Below are 26,075 nucleotides of genomic sequence, written 5' to 3'. Positions count from 1 at the left end.
TGGGTTTGTTTTTTTGTCAGGGACAATACAAATATACATTGTTACATGTTAAAAAACATGAATGCATGTGAATTCTTTTCATGAATTCATAAATGCATTGCATCTGTTTTCTGGCAAGAAGCTAATATGCAACCTATGTGCCTGGTCCAGGCTTTTGATACATTTTTACAAACAACACTACGGATGGTGACTTGGCACAGCAATAGACAGCCTAGTCAGACGTAAACCAATGCCTTAGAACTAAGGCAACCCCTACCAAAAAAAAAGAAATAAAGAGAAAAGGACAACAACACAGCTTTCAAATCAGGACGAAGTCTATTGAGATGGAGGAGAGGCCCATTGATTTCCAGCAGTGACTCAATGTGTGTGACATTTCAGAATCACTTCAAAGTGCTAAAAACCTATTCACACACATCACTGAGGCGAGAGAGAGAGAGAGAGAGAGAGAGAGAGAGAGAGAGAGAGAGAGAGAGAGAGAGAGAGAGAGAGAGAGAGAGAGAGAGAGAGACGGATATGAGTAAAAGGGTGATGAAGAAGTGGAAATTAACATAAAATGGATATGACAGAGGCGGCGAATACATAGAACAATGAAGCAGCAGCGGCAAACTCATAATAGCACAATACATTTGTATAGAAATGGAAGAATATGAGGTGTGGAGAAAAAAAAGCAATGACAGTAAAGAAACAAAGATATTGAAAGAAGTAGCGAGAGGCCGCGGTCGTCCTATTATGCAGATTTCTGAGATGAAAGACAGGCGACCTAGAGATAAGGCTACTGGCCCAGAGACCAGATGAGACTTTTATTATTTGGACAATGAATGGGCTCAACAGACAGTGCAGAGATAGAGGCTGGCTGGTTGATTAATATCACACACTATTTTTAGTATTTTAATATGTCTGTGTAAGGACAGAGTGCCTGCACAGTAAAACCAAAGATTGTTAATATAGAAGATATGCATTCTCCATTGGATCCACTAGAGGCGAAGTGGTACACAAATCCTACAAATGGTCTCCTAAGTAGGCATGGTTGTCTTCTCCCCCGAACACCCCACCACCCTCCCCCTGGCTGACAACGTCATATGAATGTGTATTTGTGTATTTTCTTCATTAAAGAAAATAAATGCTTTACATGTTTGAAAGCAAACTGTTATTGGCAAATATGCTTTTAAGAAACCTATGAAATTCCCACTACAAACACACATTATTCAGTCTTATGCTAGATGTGCTCCTGTTTCTGCTCAATGTTAACCATAGAGATATATAACTATAATTATAAATATATATATATATAGAATATTATATATACCTTATAAATAAAAGGCCCTTATTTATAAGGTATATATTTTACCACTATAGACCATAGTATGTTTAGAAAATTAGCATGAATGTTATGTTTAGCAAAATGTTATGATTCCCAAATCATACCCCATCAACCAAGACAGTTAATAATGGAACATTATATTATTGAGCATTGGAACACACATTTTATTTAATTTGTAATATGTCCATAATGATTTTCACGTACTATATTCACATATATAATCTCAGTTAATCAGTTTTTAGAACATTTTATAGGGACAGAGCATAGAGTTAAAAAATAAGGGACAGAGCCCTCTATGTCTCGTCCGTCAGACTGCAGATGGACTCTTCAGATATCTTCCCAAATCTCGCGAGAGTGTGTTGATGGGATAGAGAAAGGTCGATAACAAAGTAGATTTTCTCCTAATTTGTGTCTCTAAAAAAAGCCATTTTAGTATGAAATCTTGTACATATTGTGTGGCTTGTGATGATTGGGTCCAATATTTAGTTCAGTATCCATGGAGCTAAGGAATGGTTCAGAAGCTGTGTTCACGTTGACTCTTCCATTGGAATCAATAGACTCCAACTTGCTTCCTGTCTCCTAAAAAGGTGTCCACCTACGTCACGCAGAAACGGGAAGTAAACCGGAGATTGCGTATCTTTAAAATAAAAAATCTTTGGTAAAACACAGGTCATTTGGGTCCATTTTTCTCGAGTTTCAAAACTAAAGAGGCTTAAGGAAGTTTACAAAAATAGCGAAAATATCAGTTTTTGTCGCTTTTGTGAGTTTGTTGATCGTTTATTTCCACTATTCGTTATAGGGCTTAAGTGGTTTTAAACACGCACACACACACACACACACACACACACACACACACACACACACACACACACACACACACACACACACACACTCACCTTTATTAGGCAGGAGTTGGTAACCACCTGCTTGGGGTCAACCACGTCCACCAGGGGTTCTTTGATGGCTACATTGCGAATGCAGCTCATGTCAAAGCCGTACACGTTCTCCCACCCTGTGAACACATTTGAAATATTTATTTATGTCCCACATAAACAGAAGTACATAATGCCTTGTACAAAGGACATAACAACACTGCCAGTGCAGTCAGACAATAGGAAAACAGCCAGTTACAAAGTGCCTATAGACGGCAGAACATTGTTACATACAATACAGTTGACTTGTCAGACACGGCAGACATCAATCGTGGATAAAAGGACAAATACATATAAATTTGTTGGTCCTTGATATGGAAAATGTTTGAGCACCACTAGCAACTAAACAACAAAGATTATATGTATTTGGCCGCAGACCCCCATCTCAAAATATTTAGTTCCAGGGACCCCCAGAAGCAAAGATTTGAGTTACAAATGTTGGCTTTAAAAAGTTTAAATATTCAAATATTTGTGTTCACGATAAAAAAAAAGAAAGCAGATCTACAAGCTCATAGCGCGGCACTCATGCTATGAGCTTGTATATCGTCTCTTTTTGGTTAAAGTGGTTAAAGTGGTTAAAGTGGTTAAAATGATTGTGACGCTACATTAACTTATTTAGCTGGGAACCCCCTGGTACCACGCCAAGGACCCCTGGGGGTCCCCGGAGCCCACTTTTTTAAATATATATACATATATATATATAAAATATTAGTAATACTAATAGTATAATAGTATTAGTAATAATCTGACACATACTGTAGTTTCAGTGTTAAAACGGATAAAATAATTGCTGTCTGTGGTTGTATATGGGCTGTGGCAATAATTTTGGCAAATAATAGCTTGCAGGAACGTTTTGAAAAAAACAAAACAAAACTATAATAGTTCATTTTTGGAACCATGAACTTTAGTTAAACATTTTGAATGATGAACTATGAACTGAACTAGTTCATTTTAAAATGTGTGAACTGAACTTTGAACTAGTGATTTATTTATTTTATACAATTTGATTACATTAACCCTACAAACCTGACTTGTACATAGTTGTATGGCGGTGTTGCGCCCACAGCACAACTTCACACGCAAGTTTGCGTTGTGAACGTATAGATCGGCTAATACGGCTATTTAATGGTGCAAGCGCCAATGCGCAACCAAGTTTAAATCAGGCATAACTCCACCCTAACCCATAAACCTAACCTCTAAATGTGGAATCCTAACCGTATAACCCCAACCTGAATCTTTTCCATTTCTCTAGTGGAGAATTCAGTTTGGAGTCTTTTCACACTGCAGGGTTCTGTCTCCTCTCCCTGTTGGTTGCCAAGCGTGATAGCTGAGATCTTAAACCTTCTGCCAAGACGAATCGCTCTCCCTCTCTCTGTGTGTGTGTGTGTGTGTGTGTGTGTGTGTGTGTGTGTGTGTGTGTGTGTGTGTGTGTGACTGCGTGTGTGTGTGTGTGTGACTGCGTGTGTGTGCAAGCAGTGGTGGAAAGTAACTAAGTACACATACTCAAGTATAAGTACAATTTTGAGGCATTTTTACTTTACTGTATTATATTTTTTATACTTTTACTTCTACTCCACATCTCAGAGGCAAATATGGCACTTTTTGCTCCACTACAATTATTTGACAACTTTAGTTACTAGTTCCTTTGCAGATTTAGAATATTATTACAAAATATACATCAACCACTTCAGCCCTATTTAAACTTGTATAAAACATGCGCGTCGTGAGGTTTTAGATCTGCTATTTTCAAATAGCCAATGTTATACACAAACTTGCACACTCTTCCACTACTGTGCGAGCGAGCGTGCGTTTGTGTGCTCACGCGCCTGTGTGTGTGTGTGTGTGTGTGTGTGTGTGTGTGTGTGTGTGTGTGTGTGTGTGTGTGTGTGTGTGTGTGTGTGTGTGTGTGTGTGTGTGTGTGTTTGTGTGTCTGTCTGCTGCCTCCTGAAATAGACTTCCTCCACCTCCACCTCCAAACCTGGCAGCCTTTCATTGGGTATCCCTCCTCGGCATTGGGTTGAAAACACCTCTCTCTCTCTCTCTCTCTCTCTCTCTCTCTCTCTCTCTCTCTCTCTCTCTCTCTCTCTCTCTCTCTCTCTCTCTCTCTCTCTCTCTCTCTCACTCTCTCTCTCTCTCTCTCTCTCTCTCTCTCTCTCAAATCTCTGTTGATTTGTCATAGTCTTTTCAATACATTATTATAGGTACCTGAAATGTTTAACACACACATCCATAGTTTTCACCAGCTCTAATTAAGTGCAAGTGTACAAACCCTTCATTAATTAGATTAACTGCAGCTGTGTTGCTTACACCATGGTGTACTAGGAGGGCAGCTGTCTTATTTTTTTTTTACCTGAACTGGAAAACAAACTAATTAAGCAAGTGGAGACCACTGTCAGTGAAGTTTGTCAGATGGGGGGAGGGCATTCTTCTCAGTATAAAGCTGGGGAAAGCGTTGCCCTTAGTTTTATTCATCAATCGACGAGCACGTAAAAGGATGAGCCAACAAATGGCTCATCCTTTTCAGGCTCATTTCATTAGAGATGTTGATGAAATACAGTTATTTTTTTCCCTCTGTTTTGTTTATCTCTACCTCGCCTCCACTCCATCCATAAAGGATGAGTTCTGAATGTAGAGTAGATATTTTGGCATAATTAGGACTCCTCCTTTTTGGCATTAATGCACCATGTCCCATAGAGCAGTGGTCCCCAACTGGGGGTCTAGACCCCCAGGGGGGTCCCCAAATGATTTTGGGGGGTCCCCAGAGGATTAGCTTAATGTACAACATTGTCTTCTCACAGAACTGTAAACAAACCAAAGTACAGTATAAGTGTATACAGGGGATCTGCGTAATATTACATAGGAAAGAGGTAAACATTGTGAAAATAGCCAATCTACAAGCTCACAGCGCCTCGCACTGCGAGCTTGTAGCTATTTTCACAATATTTATCTGTGGAACTGAGTCAAACTAAATGTACAATTCCAAGTACTTGTTAGGGTGGAGGGGTCCCCAGTTCAAATATGATTATTTTGGGGGGTCACAGCCTGAAAAAGGTTTGGGAACCCTTGCCATGGTGAGCACATGAAAATGTTTCTTACAGTGTATTTTGAAGTCTTTGTACTGTCTGTCCTCTATGGCTGCAACGTACAGAGCCGCCCTGTCAGGAAACATCAGACCGCCTGGTTTCTAAAGAGAGAGAGAGAGAGAGAGAGAGAGAGAGAGAGAGAGAGTTGACGTTAATACTGTACATGATGTACACGCACACACACAGCCTACTCTCTCTCTCACAAACACGTGCACTTGCTGTGCACCACTCCACATGATGTACACGCACACACACAGCCTACTCTCTCTCTCACAAACACGTGCACTTGCTGTGCACCACTCCACAAAACCACACTCGCATTTACACGATGTACATACATACTGCAAACTCTAGCACACTCTCTTGCGAGTCGCACACCTCCCACACACCTCCTACGCACACACACACACACACACACACACACACACACACACACACACACACACACTGACACGCGCAACAGAAATCTATCCTGGTCATTGTCTTCACACCTGGCATGTAATGTAAAACCACAATTACCCAGTTTAAAAGACCCTCGGGCGACAACAGCATTCTGCAGCAGCATGAGTTAGGTGTGTGTGTGTGTGTGTGTGTGTGTGTGTGTGTGTGTGTGTGTGTGTGTGTGTGTGTGTGTGTGTGTGTGTGTGTGTGTGTGTGTGTGTGTGTGTGTGTGTGTGTGTGTGTGTGTGTGTGTGTGTGTGTGTGTGTGTGTGTGACCGCAACATCTGGGCCACACGCGAGCGCGCACGCAAGTACACACACACACACACACACACGCACACGCACACGCACACGCACACGCACACACACACACGCATGCATTTACATCCCCTAGCTCTCTAAAGTCTAGAGCAGTAGTTCTCAAACTTTTTCACGTCAATGACCCCAAATTCATATATATCTGACCAGAGACCCCCAAAATGTTTTGTGCCAGGGACCGACCGAAGAGAAAATTTCTGTTACATTTTTTTTCAAGATTTCAAGATTTTTCAAAAATACCAGTGACTGATCTACTGAGCTTGTTTTTGCTGGGGACCCCCTGGGACCCCTCCAAGGACCCCTGGGGGTCCCCAGACCCCACTTTGAGAACCACCGGTCTAGAGTGCCCCCACTCCACTCGTCCCTGCCCCCTGTCACTCCACCCATTGTACCAGCCACTTGTCCCTAAGCCCCTCCCTCTCCATCGTGCCAGCCACTTGTCCCTAAGCCCCTCCCCCTCCATCGTACCAGCCACTTGTCCCTAAGCCCCTCCCCCTCCATCGTACCAGCCACTTGTCCCTAAGCCCCTCCCCCTCCATCTTACCAGCCACTTGTCCCTAAGCCCCTCCCCCTCCATCGTACCAGCCACTTGTCCCCAAGCCCCTCCCCCTCCATCGTACCAGCCACTTGTCCCTAAGCCCCTCCCCCTCCATCGTACCAGCCACTTGTCCCTAAGCCCCTCCCCCTCTATCGTACCAGCCACTTGTCCCTAAGCCCCTCCCCCTCCATCGTACCAGCCACTTGTCCCTGGCGAAGATGACGGTGCTCAGCATGGACTCGTAGAACAGACAGTAGCCCATCCACTCAGAGATGATGATGTCCACCTGCTCCACAGGAAGCTCCACCTCCTCCACCTTGCCTTTGAAGACGGTAATGACTGGAGGGAGCAGGAGAGGGGGGGACAGACAGACATGGACATAAGGACAAGTCAGTGGTTCTCAAAATTTTTCATGTCAAGGACCCCCAAAATTATTAGCAGATCTACAAGCTCATAGCATGCGCGTCACTTTGTGAGCTCGTATTATCCCTGATAGCCAAAGTCTAAAATATGGATAAAGCGGTTACACCGGTCTGAATTGGTAAAGCCACACGTGCAGACGCACACACACACACACACACACACACACACACACAGTGTGATGAGCCGGGTCAGTCCAAAGCCAAACCAATCACAATGCTAATCAGAAATATCCACGGCACACCATCTGTGAAGATCGAGGCAGTCACTGAACACTGAGCAAATTTTGATCGATGGCAGATATTATACTTATTTGGCTTTGGGTAACTAGTTGCCATTCAAGCTGTGACAGATAATGATGGCGGTGTGACCTCGATGGTAGAAATGATATGCAGATTTTTTTTCATGCACAAACAGACTACACCACTGTTTCCCAAACAGTGAGTCGGGACCCATTTGCGGGTCGCGGGCAAATTTTTATGGGTCGCAGGAATACAGCCCTTTATGGTTTAATTGGTTTAATACTTTTTTCTTTCTTTTTTACATTTCCCTTAAAAAAATCCCAAATGCTCATGATTAAAAAACCAAATTCAAACATAGAATAATCTCATGAGAAACAAATCTAAGAAATTCCGTAAAAGAAAAAATGTTTAAAAAAAAAACTACTTTTAAGAACTATAGAGAAAATAGAAGATCTACAAGCTATAGATCGGCTATTTTCACTAGTTTGGGTCCCGGGGCAGACATAACATTTCTTTTTTTTTTGGTCTCGAGCTAAAAGGTTTGGAATCCACTGGACTAGACAGACAGAAATAGGTAGACAGATGGGTTGATGATGATGGAATGCATGCCACTTACCATTGTGAAGGTGATTAGACTTGATAATCTTTTCTGAATATTCAGATATGCTTGAACATTCGATCTGCAGACACAAGGATACACAGCAATGAGTACATGTACTCGAGTAGTACAAGTACAAGTACTGTATTTTTTTTTAAAGGTATTTTCACTTTACTGGAGTATTGCCAATTTTCAGTACTTTTACTTCTACATCGCAGAGGCAAATATTGTACTTGTACTCCACTACAATTATTTGAACACTTTAGTTACTAGTTACTTTGTAGATTTTGACTATTATTACAAAGCCACTTCAGACCTATATACATTTCGCCCATTTGAAAATAGCCGATCTACAAGCTTACAACGCGCCGCTTTGCGACGCGTTGTGAGCTTGTAGATCTGCTATTTTCAAAGGTTTTTATACATTTGAAAACTTGTGAATTGGGACCTTCAGCATAATGTAATAGTATAAAGTACTTTTACTTTTGGTACTTTAAGTACATTTTGATACCAATACTCTTTTACTTTTACTCAGGTAAATTTTGAATTTCTGACTTTTACTTCTAACAGGGTATTTGTACGTTGCAGTATAATTGATACTTTTGCTTGAGTAAAATATCGGAGTGCTTTTTCCACCACTGCCTTTTGGTAGACATGCAGGGACCAACTCCTTTTGCTGTTTTCTGATCTAGTCTGGGTAGAACTTTGCGTCACCAGGCGGGCGGTAACAAGAGTGGACACCAAAAACCTAGACCAGGTCACACTAGTCAGTTTGGAACTTGAATATATAGGACCTCAAAGGAAACAAGTCCACTGGACTTTTTTTTTGTGTGATCCTTTTAGACTAAGTGCTGTTTGCATTGATGCCTAATAAATTATTTAATCAATCAAAACAACTTGCCTCCTCACTGGCAGGTGAGTCCGGATACAACAGCAGTGACAACACAGAAATGTGTGTTGGGAGGCATCAATTGGCATAACGACTAAATTGTTGAGAGCAGGGGTGGGCAACTTTAATGATGGAGAGGGCCACTATTTTTCCACACTCACTCCAGAGGGCCACATTGCATAAACTGTACAGAAACCTCTTATTTCCGTATTTTAACTTTTTTCGTAATTAATGCCCTTACGTTTGTGACATTCTATGTCACACAAAAGTAGCAAAAACAGCCGATCTACAAGCTCAAAACGCGTCGCAGTGTGATGCGTTCCATACAAGGAACGGTATGTGACACCCTAGACACATAACCTTCACACGAAGGTCACATTTAATCAAACTGTACTCCTCTTTCCAAACGTCCCCTCCTCTCATCCCGGATGCTGCTGTAATGTCTGTTTTGATTACTAATTCAATAACATTTCCTGCCTATAAGCATAACAGCCTATAAATCATGCAGGAATGTGGGCGTATTTCGGCCATTTGAAAATAGACGATCTACAAGCTCACAATGCGTCACGATAGTAACTTTTGTAACTAGTTACTTTGCAATATAAATTATTATGTTATAAAACATACATCAACCACTTTAGCCCTATTTTATACCTAGGCTGTTTGAAAATAGCCGATCTACAAGCTCACATTGCATCGCATCGCGACGCGTTGTGAGCTTGTCGATCGGCTATTTTCAAACAATTTAGTACTTTTACTTTTGATACTTTAAGTACATTTTGATACCAATACTTTTGTACTTTTACTCAAGTACATTTTTAATTCCGGACTTTTACTTGTACTTCTACATTGCAGTATTGATACTTTTACTTAAGTAAAACATTTGAGTGCTTTTTCCACCACTGCCTGCGTACATGTATGTGTGTGTGGGACTGTGTTCTGAGTGTCATTCTGTGTGTCTTCGGGACAGGCTCTCACCCCGTACACGTGCTTGGCGCCGGCGTTGGCGGCGAACATGGACAGAATGCCAGTGCCGCTGCCCACGTCCAGGACGATCTTGTCCTTGAACACGTGCTTGTTGTGGTACATGGCGTTCCGGTAGGTCAGCGTCCGCACCTCGTCCTTTAACATCTCCTGCGTGTGTGCGTGCATGCGTGTGTGTATGTGCGTGTGTGCGTGTGCGTGTGTGTGCGTGTGCGTGTGCGTGTGCGTGTGCGTGTGCGTGTGCGTGTGTGTGTGTGTGTGTGTGTGTGTGTGTGTGTGTGAGAATCAGAAATGTCAGTCAGAATAGCTGCTTCTACTGCAGCGACAGTGAATTTAAAGGAGAAGTTCACCCAAAAAACGTATTTTCTATCAATTACACACCCCATGAAGCCTTGAATTCATGGAGATTTTTTTGGGGTTTTGTCGCATGTTTTTGACCGGCGGATTCTCCGGTAGAAGACTCAGAAGAATCTCCTAGTGTCTCCTATTGACCGATGACCCGGTCATCAAATTATTGCCTTAGGAATGCGACAAAAAACAAAAAAATCTCCATGACTTCAAGGCTTCATGGGGGTGTGTAATTGATTAAACAATAAGCAATGTTTGGGGTGAACTATACTCCTTTAAGCTGCGTTGCGTAATCCATATACCAGAGCATAATACACATTGTGATGACTTGTATATCTCAGCATGTGACTACATTCCATGCCAGGTACATTTGTCAGTTGAAAATATAACATTGTCAAAGAAGTGTGTCCCTATTCTGGAGTGGGGACCCACGTTTGGCGAAATGCAGATCTACAAGCTCACTTCGTGTTGCGAGCTTGTACTGTACATCTGCTCATTTTGAAAAGTTTTAAAGAATATCGGGTCCCTGGCACAAAAAGAAATTCAGATGGGGGTCCGTGGCCCAATATATATCAATTTGGGGGTCCTTGGCACAAAGAAGTCTGACAACTGCCTGCTCTAAATCATGTATGGTACCATATTATAATGAGCATTAGTGAGGACCAATAGGCTCTATGCACAGCAGCCATATTGGAAAGAAATTGGGCCTCATCTTACTTCCTTCACAGGTGTTACCAATGACACTAATGAAGGCTCTGTTCCATTCTGGTCAGGGTGCTGATATCGTGCATGTTGGCTCACTAGAAACACTTCATTTTGGTTCCCAAATGGCCCCTTATGGTGGGGGTGTAACTCTGAGAGCGTACAAATGGAACCAAATGGACCCGTAAGGGTCCATTTTGTTCCATTTGTACACTCTCAGAGTTATGGGGGTCCTTGAAAACAGACAACCACTATGCCACACTAAATGGAACAGAGCCATAATTAGTATTATTGGTAACACCTGTGAAGGAAGTAAGGAAGGGGCCCAATTCATTCCCAATATGGCTGCTGTGCATAGAGCCTATTATATGAATATAGGTTGAAAATGGGTGAAGTCGTCCTTTGAGGTACGTATGGAAGAGAGGGACTATATAAGAGGCAGTATTTAGGCCAAAGGCCTCTGCAAACGTTAGCAAAACCTCTCAAAATAGAAGTGTCTTTAACATGAGGGCCTCTGAGACCTGGTGGCACCCATCTCCCTGTGAACCGCCCAGTGGTGTAAAGTAACTAAGTCCATGTACTCAAGTACTTGTACTTAAGCACAATTTTGAAGTATTTTTTTTTTTACTATACTGGAGTATTTTCAATTTTCAACACTTTTACTTCTACTCCACTACTGTACACCTCAGAGACAAATATTGTACTTTTACTCCACTACAATTATTTGAAAACTTTAGTTACTAGTTACTTTTGAACTAACTAGTTACTAGTTAATTTTGAACATTATTGCAAAACATACTGCACATTAACCACTTCAACCCTATATATACTTTGGCTATTTGCAAGTAGCCGATCTACAAGCTCACAGCGACGTGTTGTGAGCTTGTAGATCTGCTATTTTCAAAAGATTTTTATACATGACTAACTAGTGAAATAGGACATACTGTACTGCACGATGAGTACTTTTACTTTTGGTACTTTAAGTATACTTTGATGCCAATACTTTTGTACTCTCACTCAAGTAAATTTTGAACACCAGACTTGTACTTGTAACAGTATTATAAAGTATTTCTACATTGTGGTATTGATACTTTTACTTAAGTAAAAAATGTCAGCACTTCTTTCACCACTGGCACCGCCTCACATCCTACTTTCACTGACGCTTCCTGTTCACTGGTTTTATTGAGGACAGACACACCCCCGTCTGAAGTTACACAGACAGAAACCTGACCCACATACTAAATATGGACATCATTTAACATGCCCCAACTTATTTTTTCCCTCCCTTCCCAGTTTTAACCCCTTCAGATCATCAAGGTCATTAACTGGGGTAGAGCTTTTCAGCTTGATTCTGGTCTGGTTCTGTAAAGATGGGACATGCTTTTCTGGACCACCAGTTGATCTGGGCTGGAAGAACAAAGACCAGTGGCGGCTGGTGGGAATTTTGGATGGGAGGGCTAAGGAACGACATTTTGGGGTTCTCAAAATGCATATTTATGCTCAAACACAAAGTCTTATATCTTATATAGTACATGTGCACAGTAATAATCTGTATAGTTTACATGTCCAGATTTAGGAAAATATACTTTTATCTGACAAAAGTATAGACAAAAGTATACAAATCAGTCAGTCTCACATCAACAACTAGTGATGGCACATAATGGCCTCCTGCCTGAGAGCATTTGAGCATGATATCAATGCATTTGAGCATTGATATCAATGCATTTGAGCATTGATATCAATGATATAAGTCTGTCTGTCTGTCTGTGTCTCTCTCTCTTTAAGAGTTCTCCACGGGCCTGAAAATTAAGGCCTGGCCCTAACTGGGCCCTACTGGGCCGGTCGGAACAATTACCATACTTTTAGGCCCAAAAACCCCAAAAACCCGTAAAGGTGTCGCTAGGAGCTTAATGTCCTCAAAGTCAAGCATTAAACAAGCTTTGAACTGAGCAGATTCGTTCCACTAAGACATATTGGGCTAATTCCCGGCGTATTTGGTTGTACTTTTAATACAGTTGTGTGGCAGAAAACCTCACGTGTTATTTTAGCTAATCCATTACATTTAAATACACATGGGGGCTGTCCTCGTCTAAACAAATTCTTACTCGACTAATTTAGTCGACAAAACAATTTGTCATTTAACAGATGAGTAAAATAGTGTTTGTTGCATACAATAATGTGGTGGATCAGCCTTTTGTGGTTGGGAACCGAACATTCTAACGTGGATTTCACAATGATACTATACGTGTTAAAAATAATGAATGAGTTATGTCTAGAGTTTACAAGAGATGTGCATGAAAACAAGCATAGAAACAACTAGAACGATGCAATTTGGGGAAATTGCAAGTGTGGTTGCACCGCCATGAGTCGTGGGTTGCGGCCGCCGGGACCAAATAGGCCCCTCCCACTAATTTTACAGGCCATTTACATTGTCATGGATCAAAGTGGAAATGCTTTTGGGGATTCGTTGAGTACACAACCCTCGACATGTGATTCAAATTTGGGATTGACTGGACGTTTCGGGCACTAATGAAGTCGCCCCAGGACTATAGTGTAGTTGCCATCTCGGGCCAGCACACTACTACTCAACTAAGAAAGTCTTGACTGACTAAAACCAAACCAACTGACAAAAAGCCATTGCACTCTATATACTTTGTTGACCGGACTGCCCCAGAGCTCTTTTTAGGCCCCCTACTTTTTCCCCTCTACACCAAATATAGTTGCTGATCTACAAGCTCACAACGCCATTGCGATGCATTGTGACCTTGCAGATCGGCTATTTTGTCAAATGTTAGCCCCAGAATAGGAACGGAAGTGGTTAGTACAGACAGGTAAACGGGAGATTGTCTGATTCCAGTGCAAGCTTCTTTTAGCTTTTTACAACTCTTAAAGACTCACATTCTTGTACTGTAGGCCTAATCAATCAATCAATCAATCAATCAATCAATCAATCAATCAATCAATCAATCAATCAATCAGCATGCGTACCTCGTGGATGCCAAAATGCGCGTAGGAGTCAAAGTAGTAGTCTCTGGAGGTCATTTCTTCGGGGCTGAGGAACTTGGCTATCTTGCCTCGACCAGGGCAGGTGGCGTGGTGGGCTACCCCGTGAGGCACGTGGGGGGCACATGGCGGCACGTGGTGGGCAGTAGGCACTGGTTTAGGTAAGGAGGAGGGCTGGGCAGACCGGGATAGATGAGAGCCGCCAGTGGTGGACTGCTGCTGCTGCCGCTTTTAGAGAGGAAAGAGGAGGGAGAGCGAGAGATGCGGAAGAATTGTTATACCTATATATAACCTTTTCACAGGCCGTGACCCCTCAAAATAATCATATTTGAACTGGGGACCCCCCAAAATAATCATATTTGAACTGGGGACCCCCCAAAATAATCAATTTCAACTGGGGACCCCCCAGAATAATCGTAATTGAACTGGAGACCCCCCAAAATAATCATATTTGAACTGGGGACCCCCCAAAATAATCAATTTCAATTGGGGACCCCCCCAAAATAATCATATTTGAACTGGGGACCACCCAAAATAATCATATTTGAACTGGGGACCCCCCAAAATAATCATATTTGAACTGGAGACCCCCCACCCTGATAAGCACTGGAATGGTAGGAGGCATTCAATTTTGTTTGACTTTGTTCCACAGATAAAATTTGTGAAAATAGCAGATCTACAAGCTCACACAGGTTGCAAGGCGTTGTGAGCATGGATCGGCTTTTTTCACAATTTTTGCCTCTTCCTTATATTATTTGACTATTTTGGTCAGTGTGTTAGACCAGTTTTTATAGTATAGTTTGTTGTTACTTTAGATGCAATCTCTCTCTCTCTCTCTCTCTCTCTCTCTCTCTCTCTCTCTCTCTCTCTCTCTCTGTATATATATATATATATATATATATATATATATATATATATATATATATATATATATATATTGTATTAAAAATGTCTAAACAGTCCTTAGTCTTCACTGTCATCTGGGGAAATCATGTGGGGACCCCCCTGGTCGTCCCGACCCACAAGTTGAGAACCACTTTTGCTATAGCACGTAGAGCTGCAGGAGAGTCAGAGACATGGATGGAGCAATGATGATGATGCTCTTCTTGAATCGCAAACATTGGTTCTCGGGGGGTTCCCATCAAAAACTGTTTAACAGTATTTCAAAAATAATGAATGAAAACAGCCGATCTGCAAGCTCACAACACATTACGATGTGATTTAATGTGATCTTGTAGATTGATGCTGAAAATAATTGTAATGAATCAGTTAATTCATGGGCTGGGCTATATATAGATTATTATGCAATTGCTTAGTAGTAGGCTGCAAATTGAGGCGGAGGGGTGAGGGGGCATAGTAGCCCAAAATATGCTCTTCTATTAATAGTAAACTCTATCCAAATGTAGTCCGACAAATCACTTGTCGCTTGTGCCGAAAAGAACAAACCCACAAGCTATACGACGCGACGAGTCGCATCGCTTGTAGATCTTTCGGCAAGCGACGCTCTCGTGCAATGAATGGAGTAGAGTAGGCTAGCCTAGAATGGTTCTCAAAGAGGGGTCCGTGTTATACCGTGACTATTTAAAAATAGCATATGTACAAGATCACTTCGTGCCGCGCTGCAAGCTTGTAGGCTACATCTTCTTCTCTTTTTTTTAACACAAATCTTCTGGGGGTCCCTGGCTCAAAACATTTTCAGATGGGGGTCTGCGGTCAAATACATATCAATTGGGGTCCTTGGCAGTTGGCACGAAAAGGTTTGAGAACCACTGGCCTATGTTTGCAAAAATAATATATTTCCCAAAAGTCATATCGTGACTTTTTTGACCCCCCCGCTTCAAGGCACATCTTGACGTTTGGTCAAAATTGTCACAAAAAGTCAAAATGTGCCTTTTTTGGGGTAAGACAGCGTTGATGTTAAGTAGAATCAACTCAAAGATCGAGATGCACAGAGAAGCGCTTTCAGGACCAAGGACAGCGCTCCTCGGTCCAACACACTCACTGATTTTGCACAAATTGAATGAAGGCTATCAAGTCACGGTCATCTTTAATAGTCAGATATTAAGGACATTTTGGACGTGACCGTTGCTTGAATGAGTAGCCTACACGGCATCAGCAGAATTTAAACGTGCAGAACAATTGCGTATCGTAAAAGGAAAGAAAAAGAAGTAATAATTGGATCGTCAGATATAATTCGGAAAAAGGCAAAGTGCCATTCATAGTCACATGATCTTCATTAGGCTATACCACCGGACCGGACCGGACCGGGCCGGTAGCCGGTACCGGCCGGCTGCAGGACACACACACACACACACACACACACACACACACACACACACACACACACACACACACACACACACACACACACCATGGTTCGGTTCCTTACCTCCGAGCCGTCCGTCTCCGCCATCTTCCTCCGAAGCAGCAAGCAACGTGACGAATGCCTCAGTCCCATGAGAGGCAACGAGATTTAGAAAAAATATATACAAAATAATAAAATGAAATAAAGATGTTTTAAATACCACTTGAAATTAATCTGACTTTAAAAAAGTCACTGGCCTAGATATTGCTTCGGGTTTTTTTGTTTTACATTTTTATTTAACAAATTAAAATAAAACATTTAGGGGGCTGTTATCAGTTCCCAATTCCCTATAGTCAAAACATCCAATAAGATTTGTTCCAAAATCTAGGATTTTTAATAGGATTTTTAATATTTATTTAATATTTATATCAGAATCCTACAGGATTTTTGGGCTATTGGTAACCTGCCAAAAAAGTTATTCTGAGGATTTTCGCGGTGAAGTGAGACGTCCGGTAATAAATAACACTCCATCCTGGGATTTAAAAAAAGCATCAAAACGGTCGGTCCAGACGGACCGGGTCGGTCCTGATCCTCCGGGTTCCACGGCGCGCTGCTGGAGTCAATTTTTCGCACGAAACGTGCTTCTTCTTTCCACCAGAACGCTCTGAGTTCTTCTTCCACCTCTCTGCAACAGTTGACCTCTGATCTCTTTCCTCCCCCGCAGGTGACCAATAGTGACACACACTGTGGGTAAATGGACAGCAGCTCCACGATCCATCGCATCTTTAAGAACAGCCCTGAGGAACTGACTGAGAAAGGCCAGTGGAAATACAAATCTGCCCGGGATGGATGACAGGAAAGGGTGTCCTGTCCTTTTGGTAAAGCTGGTGCACGTATAGGCTACGTCCACCTGGGGGGGAGGGCGGGGTAAAAGTAGCAATACTGCAATGCTGAAATAGGCCTACTCTGTTACAAGTAAAAGTCCAGTATTATCAACATTTACCTGAGTAAAAGTACAAAAGTATTTTCATCAAAATCTAGCTGCCAAAAGTAGAAAGTAGGCTATACTCATTATGCAAAATGTCCCATTTCACAAGTTTTCAAAATGTATAGCAATCTTTTGAAAATAGCAGATCTACAAGCTCAGAATGCATCACCATGTGACGCATTGTTTTCAAATGGCCAAAATGTATAGGGCTGAAGTGGTTAATATATGTTTTGTAATAATCAAAATCTACAAAGTAACTAGTAACTAATGTTTTCAAATAATTGTGTTGGAGTAAAAGTATAATATTTGCCTCTGGAGTATAAGTGCAAGTTTTCAGTCAAAGTACTGAAAATTGGAAATAGGCTACTCCAGTAAAGGAAAAATACCTCAGCATTGTACTTATGTACAGTACTTGAGTAAATGTACTTTACACCACTGCTAATGTTGTAAATCATCATCTCTGCTACCCACTCACCACCATGTTGCCAGTCTTCTTTAACACCTACTACTAACCGAACCCTCTTGGGTTTCCTACAGTGGAGGAGGGAATACATTTATTTTCTCTGGCAAACCAATGACGTTTCTTCTTGGTAAGAAAACGCCTTTGCAGAACTCCTCAGTAGGCTGTATAGGAGTTGATCCTATAACAGTCTGACTATATGCTATTAGCCAGGTTTCTTTGGGGTGCATGGGGGAGGGGGAGAGTGTAAAATGATAAAATGTCTGTATCACTAATTTACTTTTTCACCCACAAACCAGTTGTGGGAAAAGTACTCAAATGTTTTACTTAAGTCAAAGTATCAATACTGCAATGTAGAAGTACTCCGCTTTTGACTTGATTTACTTGAGTAAAAGTACAAAAGTATTTTTTTAATCAAAATATACTTAAAGTACAGAAGTAAAATTACTCATTGTGAACAATGTCCCATTTCACAAGATTTTGTGAGCTTGTAGATCTGCTATTTTCAAATGGCCGAAATGGATATAGGGCTAAAGTGGTTAGTGTGTTTTGCTATAATAATCGAAGTCTAACTAAAGTTTTCAAAGTATTGTAGTGGAGTAAAAGTACAATATTTTCCTCAGAGATGTAGTGGAGTAGAAGCAAAAGTATAGACAATTGGAAATACTCCAGTAAAGTAAAAGTACCTCAAAATTGTACTTAAGTACAGTACTTGAGTAAATGTACTTAGTTACTTTACACCACTGCCACAAACCCATCAACCCACTCACTCACTCACTCACTCACTCACTCACTTCACTTCACTTCACTTCACTTCACTTCACTTCACTTCACTTCACTTCACCCAGCCAGCCACTCACCCACCCACTGGGCTATTCCACAATACTTACATAAAAGATAAAGATACATTAATGACAAATTCTCTTTCATAACAGGTTTTATTCATATTATTTTATGTAGCAGTGTCACTAACCTATAGCATCACACACAAAAAAGGCACACACACACATGAACGCAAGCACGCACGCACGCACACACGCTGATGGAGTTATTTTGATTGATCATAATTTGTCTAGTGCCCTAAACCTGCTTTAAATGTCAAATTAATATAATGCTGTCATATTGGCCTAAACTCTGTCATGTACTATTCTGCTATTTCTCTGTCTATGCAAGGTCAAACTAGCTACAGGCGTTCTGTGGCTATCAGTTGTTTTAAGAACACTGTATCTCGGTGTTCTCCTCTGCGCTAACAATTCCTTCAGCGCCACTGAAGTCACCACTGACCAGTGACCGGTCAGACCCGAGGTCAACGTGTTATTCGAGACATGTGGACGCTGTTTTTCCAAAGATAAACGGTCACACCATCATCATCATCTTCATCATCTACCATCATCATCTTCATCTGACGACGACGTAATCATCACTATCCACCAATGGCAGGACTACACCTCCGAAGGCTGGACGCTTGATGTATCTTCAATGATGTCATATGTTTATGTTACCGGACGCTGTTAAAGTCCAGGGCTTTCTCTGTTTAACGGGAGAGAGACGACGACCGATGATGCGTGAACACCTGGTGATACTGTAACCTTCCCACTCTCTCTGTCTGAATACAAGATCTTTCATTACATCCAATGGCTGCCTGTGTTCTGAGTCTGGTTTTTCTTTGTCGCCTTTTATGAAAGTTACCGGTACTTTGTATACATACTGATGTGATGTTTTGCCCTGCATTGGTATATATATATATATGGGTGATAAGGAAAAATAACAGCTCTATCACACGCACGCACGCACACACACACACACACACACACACACACACACATACACACACACACACACACACACACACACACACACACACACACACACACACACACACACACACACACACACACACACACACACACACACACACACACACACACACACAAACAATGAGCAATGTAGAGGCAGGAGTGAAGCTACAGTAAGAGCAGTGGGCCGTGACTGTATGGGTCATAATTTGATGCCATCCACAGTAAATGTGTTATGTGTTACTTATGAGGTCGACAGCACTTGTAAACCATGTGCCGTCGACCAGAACCCCGACTCACTAAGGCTTATTTAGGATGTTAGGTGGCTTTTTCGTTACACACGACATACCCCATCCTGTAAGGTTACACCCCCGCCCCATCCTGTAAAGGCAACTCTCCACCACACCGACATCGGCCCGACTCGGAAGGCGTTGGAATAGAAGAAAAGAAAAATTCTGCGAGATCCCATTGGTTCACCGATCTGTCCGTCAGCCCCTGCCCCATGCCCCTCCTCCTCCCCCGATGTGCAGCATTGAGAGCCCTGACGTCACACATTTGGAGCGACGCCCACTGCACTCTGGTTGGTTGGGGAAATGAAACACTTCCTATGCCAGGAACGTCACCAGGCTGGTCCAGGCTCTTATTTTTGAGCAAAACGCGAAGGAAAATAAAAGCCTGGAGATCCAGACTAGCCATGGGGTAGTGAAGTGAATCAAAGCACGAGTAGAGAAACGGTTGCTGCCCCTTCCCTAGCCCCTGTTATCAGACGCATATGTATTGAAGTTTCACGGCAATAGCTCCAACAGGGCATGTGTTATACCGGTTCAAAGTTTTGCATTCAATTGAATACTATAGCGCCACCCTTTGGTCAATGGTGGTGGGTTTCGTGTCTTCGACACTTGACATAGCCGTCTACGATATTGCAGAGTTTCGTAAAAAAGCGACTGCATGGTTAGGCTAATTATGCATAAAACAGTGGAAGAATAATAATAAAAGGTAGAGAAACAAGAAGGGACCATTAGCACTAGGTGCCCCTTAAATAGTCTGCACATATAGCCCAGCTCTGAGATGGTATGTAGAAGTGGCAGTGGTGGAAAAAGTACTCAAAGGTTTAAGTAAAAGTATCAATACTGCAATATAGAAATACTCTGTTACAAGTAAAAGTCCGGATTTCAAAATGTATTAGAGTAAAAGTACTAATTAAGCAGAATGTCCCATTTCAAGCTTTCAAATGTATAAAAATCTTTTGAAAATAGCAGATCTACAAGATCACAGTGCATGTCATTGTGACGCATTGTGAGCTTGTAGATCGCCTATTTTCAAGTGTCCAAAATGTATATAGGGCTGAAGTGGGTAATGTATGTTTTGTAATAATAATCAAAATCTACAAAGTACTGAGAAGTGGTTAGTATTTAATGACCTTGGTCATAAAGGCTTCCTCTCGGCTAGGGTCAAAGGTGCAGGATATCTCTAATACAGACCCCTGGACTCTTCATCAACCACAACAACATGTATTAGCTGTCAAAGATGTAAAGATGTCTGGGTTATCACAGAGATGGAACATGGATGAAATGACACGGGAATGTTTGCACATTCTCACAGAGGATGCATGATATTTTGATACTGTGCGTCCTCTGCAATGAGTTCCACTATTCCACTATATGTCATGACGTGCTATGTACATCCCTTTGTATGCATAGCAGCCATTCAAGAAGTGTGACAGTGTTTCAGTGACCTGTGGTGTGGTGCCAGCAATGAGGGACCTGAGTGGAGTGGAACCAGATGGAAAGGCACACACAAACACACACACAGGCGCACGCACGCACGCACGCACGCACGCACGCACACACACACCACAGTCCAATGCACATCATGTTTGTTTTTCTCTTCAACCAGTTTGCTTTTGACTGTGTGTGTGTTCAGCCGTGGCCCCTGGCTGTTCAAACCCTGCTGAGAGAGAGAGCTTACAGCAGCAAAGAATGAGCCGTGATGATGAGCCCGATTCATACTTTGTCGACCTACAAGCTCACAACGTGTCGCAGATTCGACGCATTGTTAGCGTGTACATGTAGGTCTGCTATTTTTGGCCGTGCGACACCGTCATGCGATGGTTCATGAATTAGGCCATAAAATCAACAACTGTGGAAAGGAGCTCTGGACAGGCATTGAAATGAGCTGATTTCAGGGGGCTGCTGCATGGGGTCAACATCACTGGTGGAAGAAGTAGGCCTACTCAGATGTTTCACTAAAGTAAAAGTAGAAAAACCACAATGTAGACAATACTATGTTATGTTTACTAATTATAGGCTAAAACCCCTGGATTCAAAGTTTTACTTGACACTGTCCGGGATGAAATAAGAAACCAGGTCTGGAAAAACAGCTCAAAAGAAGCAACTTATATCCACACGTTTCCTAGGGCGTTGTGGGCATAACTTCCTGTCGATTTGATATTGGAATCAGCGATTAAATCGACAGGAAGTGATGCCCACAACGCCCTAGGAAACTTGTGGATAGGTCACATAAGCAATCTAAACCTATAGCCTATAGGTCTACGTTTTGAAATACAAATACTTCCTGGCACAAAACATTTTCACGAAAATATTTGAGAACCACTGGTTTAAATAGTAATTAAAAATGTGGGAGCAAGCCTAAAATAAGCAAGTACACTTTAGAAACAAGCTCTAAATACTGCAACCCACAAACTACCAATTTTTAAAAGCAACTTTACAGAAAAACAAGCCCAAAGTCGCTTATAATAAGCCGACATGGCAACACTGGTGCAGGACCCCTTTTGAAAACCCATGGCATAGAGCAGCATTGGTTCCCAAACGGAGTGCCAAGGCACAATGTTGTGCCGTGAATGATACAAGTCTTAAGGCACACCTGCTGCCTTAGGATTTGGTGACTACACATTTGTTACAACATACCAAAAACGAATGAATTATCTTTTAATTCACTATCAGTACCTTATGTGCACTCTAATACAGAAACAAATTCTAAACTTTAGAAGAACATACCACGTGATGTCCCAATTTTGGGCATGGGCGAATAATTTTACATTTTAAATTTAAAGCAAATCTCCAAGCTCATGATGCGCTGCGATACAACCCGTTGTGAGCTTACGTAGATCCTCTATTTTTGGATTTAAAAAAAATAAGGCTCAAGTTATTCATTCATAATGTATTTTGTATTTTGGGGTCCCAAGCTGACATAAAATGCCTCTTTTGGGTATCGAGCTGAAAAGGTTTGGGGAACCCCTGATCTAAGGCAGTGCTTCTCAACCTTTTCAGGCCGCGAGCCCCCAAAATAATCATATTTGATTTGTTTTATTTTTAACGTTTAAAAATATCTCAAAAGTCCTTAAATTGTCATTTCACTGTCATCTGGGGACCCCCCAAAATAATCATGTGGGGACCCCCCTGAAGGTCCCGACCCACATGTTGAGAACCACTGATCAAAGGTCAAGATTCATGATCCTCTCCTGCGAGGGGAAGTTTGGCATATGGGGCTCACAAGCCTTCTACAGCTGTGGTTCTCAAAGTGAGGTCCAGGGACCCCCAGGGGTCCTTCCAGGGGGTCCCCAGCCAAATGATTGATAGTTAGGAACCAAAACCCCTAGCACTTTGAATTGGAGGAGTTGAGATATTACATTTAGTTTGACTAGGTTCCACAGATACGTTGTGAAAATAGCAGATCAAGCTACAAGCTAAGATACAAGCTCACAACGCCACTATAAAATCGTCTATTTTCAGAATTTTAGGTATTAAAAAGGTATTTTAAGTCCTTAAATTGTCACTTCACTGTCGTCTGGGGACCCCCCCAACATTATGTGGGGACCCCCCTTGGGGTCCCGACCCACAAGTTGAAAACTACTACTGCTTTATACAGCCTTTCCCCCCCTTTTCTTTTCAACTTCTATTGCAGCAGTGAGTGACTATAAATAAAGGCATTTTGCTGCACACAGCAGCATGCACACATGTGCGTGGTGGTAATGTAATCTCGTTACATTGTAACCAGGGGCTGTGATGTGAATATGAATGGCATTCAGTGGGTGGGGGCGTGTCCTGTTCATTATACTCAACCCCACGTTGACCCTTCCCTCCATCGCCAGTAACACACACAGTAACACACTCTCTCTGTCTGGACGCGGATCACCGATTCAGTGAATAATAACCGTACCACACACTACACGTTTCTCCTTCCTACCCAGCTGTGCAGGTGAGTAGGAATAAAATGTGTTTTCATTAGGCACAGATCACAGATCAGTGCGGTATAGGTAGCCTAGGCTACCGTAATGCACCAAACTTTGTCGTGCACACAACGCAGCAAACGCACAGAAAACAACGAAAGCAGGTGGAGAGATTTATACTTACTTTCTTTTCATAAACGGAAGGAAGATTATAGATTTTTAGGCTACAGCCTCGATAAAATACATCTATGATAGTCTTGATCCAAGGCTAACGTTGTAAATGTATTTATACAGGCAGAACGTCGCTGTTATACTAGCCCTGATAGGTGACTGTCATATCATGACGGTCATGGATGAACTTCAAACTGGTGTTTGCATTTTCTCTATTTACAACCCGTGCAGCTACGTACACGTTCAGATTTCAAATATAAAGTACTAACCTCATGGCCACGGATTTTACAATTCTGCACGGGTCCTCAGAAGTACCCGTATCTTCCGTGTTGTTCAATAAAAAGCATTTTAATCCGATTGATGTCCATTTTATCACAGAGTTATAATGTTTCAGAGTGCAGTACAGCCCCCAACCGATAGGGTTGCGTAGTTGAAAGTATGGAGAAAATACAAAGAAAATGGCTACCGATTGGATTAAAATGCTTTTTATTGAACAATACGGAATATACGGGTACTTCTGATGGCCCGAACATAATTGTAACATCCGTGGCCACGGGTAAACACTTAATATTTGAAATCTGAACGTTTATGTAGATGTACGGGCCAAAAAGGGAAAAAGTGCGAACACACCAGGTTGAAGTTTCGTCATTACTGAGAGTCAGTCATGTTTCAGGGCTAGTTGCGCATCGTATCTGGCTCTCAACATTTCTTATTAACCACGTCAACCCCATATGTTTGAGCGGAGTCCCTCAGGGCTCTCTGCTAGTTTAGTTTCTGTTATTTGTGCTGAAAGCTTTTGCAGAAAATAGCAGTGACAAGCTCTCAACGCCTTGCAGTTGTGAGCTTGTCGATCTCCTATTTTCTGCAAAAGCTTTCCCCCCAATACTGATGCTGGGGTTTAAGTGGTTAATTTATGCGGTTGCATTGAATGTAAATAATGTCCCACTGCAGACAGTCTGTCCCGTTGGCAGACGGTAACGGGAAGAGTGGGCACTGAGGAAGAGTGGGCATAAGGAAGAGTGGGCACCTTGATGTAAATTTGGATATTTTCCCCAAAATGTAAAAAAATACAATATTTGCAAAATGCTCTTAAGTCATGTAAAGTATACATGATTAGAACATGATTGAACATTCGACATTTAAAGGCCTATCTATTTCTACAGTTGCTACAAAACCATACCGTCATTTAGGCATAAACATGAAGTTGAAGGGTAAATTTAGGTCTGATAATGATGTACCGTGCATGTTGAAATCATGTGTACTCTTGTGTACAATATTTAAGACCAGTTTTTAAATTGCAAATTCTTTACCATTTTGGACGAAATAGCCAATTTTACATCCAGGTGCCCACTCTTCTTGTATCCTTTGAGACACACCTTTGTAAACCTTCAACAGACCAATTATTTGTTTACCAACATTGAGACTGGATGCACAGGTGATTGTTTCATGCAATCAATTCTCAACCTGTTGTTTCGGGGTGCGCTAGTTTCAGCACACCCCAACCCCCTCTTGTGTGTTGGCTAGTGCTGCGCGGCCTAGCGAGACCTGACAGAATGGGTTTCATTTGCAACCAGTATGACGCTTGCAACCAGTGTGACATCGTCTGTTAAGGGGTCTGGAGAAGGGCTTATTAATACGCACACGAGTTGATGTCCACATGTCCACACAACTACCATTTTTATCCATAATTGAGCAGCTAAACTGTCTCACTGTCTTCCTCACAGACATTAAATGGCCTCTCCGGCTATTATGTAATTATGATTAGCTGCTGCGGATGTTATGCTGCTATTTAGATGTATACAATGTTTGTTATTTCCCAGCAAGCAAAACACAGACCTATGGACAACATGGAACTCTATTGTTTCATGAAACTATGTTGTTTCACAAAACTCTATTGTTTCATGTTGTATTATTTCCTCTCTGTTAGTTGATGACAGAGGTGGACGAAGTATCACAGTACCTGAGTAAGAGTACAGACACTCCTGGTCAAATTTACTCCACTGCACGTAAAAGTAGCTCAGTCAAAATGTTACTCAAGTAAGAGTAAAAAAGCCATTGCTTTTAAATATACTTAAGTATTCTGACAGTGTGATAAAACCGGTTCCGGAAACGGTTCCAAATGTGATGGAACCGATTCCGGTTCCAGATCCCAACCTTACTCCTGACTGGATGAAATGGGTATCCTGACCTGAACATTTATTTTATGTTTGCTAAAGAGTGGTGTAAAAAGTACTCAAATGTTTTACTTAAGTAAAAGTATCAATGCTGCAATGTAGAAGTACTCTGTTACAAGTGAAAGTCCGGAATTCAAAATGTACTTCAGTAAAGGTAGCCTACAAAAGTATTG

The 26,075-nt window shown here is 41.8% G+C and overlaps 3 protein-coding genes across 7 annotated transcripts in view; 2 read left to right on the top strand and 1 right to left on the bottom strand.

Moving 5' to 3' along the window:
• The window catches only part of prmt8b (protein arginine methyltransferase 8b), a gene marked incomplete at both ends in the record, with an annotated part of 23,074 nt that extends 6,797 nt beyond the window's left edge, over positions 1–16,277 (bottom strand). Inside the window, 7 exons of one of the 4 annotated variants that reach the window (XM_084049358.1) lie at positions 2,218–2,333; positions 5,350–5,437; positions 6,830–6,972; positions 7,912–7,975; positions 9,761–9,916; positions 13,805–14,041; positions 16,191–16,277. In XM_084049358.1, coding sequence (XP_083905484.1) covers positions 2,218–2,333; positions 5,350–5,437; positions 6,830–6,972; positions 7,912–7,975; positions 9,761–9,916; positions 13,805–14,041; positions 16,191–16,277 — 891 coding nt within the window. The remainder of the gene's footprint in view (positions 1–2,217; positions 2,334–5,349; positions 5,438–6,829; positions 6,973–7,911; positions 7,976–9,760; positions 9,917–13,804; positions 14,042–16,190) is intronic. The other 3 variants (XM_084049359.1, XM_084049360.1, XM_084049361.1) reach the window with 3 other exon arrangements.
• The window catches only part of LOC311039460 (protein O-mannosyl-transferase TMTC2-like), a 377,431-nt gene that overhangs the window by 234,205 nt on the left and 117,151 nt on the right, over positions 1–26,075 (top strand). The gene's annotated exons all lie outside the window — the stretch shown is intronic.
• The window catches only part of tspan11 (tetraspanin 11), a 37,623-nt gene continuing 35,002 nt past the window's right edge, over positions 23,455–26,075 (top strand). For both annotated transcript variants that reach the window (XM_084049670.1, XM_084049669.1), the window contains exon 1: positions 23,455–23,586. The gene's annotated coding sequence lies outside the window, so the exon portion shown is untranslated. The remainder of the gene's footprint in view (positions 23,587–26,075) is intronic.

This window comes from Gymnoscopelus microlampas, assembly GCF_963454915.1.
Source record: "Gymnoscopelus microlampas genome assembly, chromosome: 23".
Lineage (NCBI taxonomy): Eukaryota > Metazoa > Chordata > Actinopteri > Myctophiformes > Myctophidae > Gymnoscopelus > Gymnoscopelus microlampas.
This window is presented reverse-complemented; position numbering and strand designations above follow the sequence as displayed.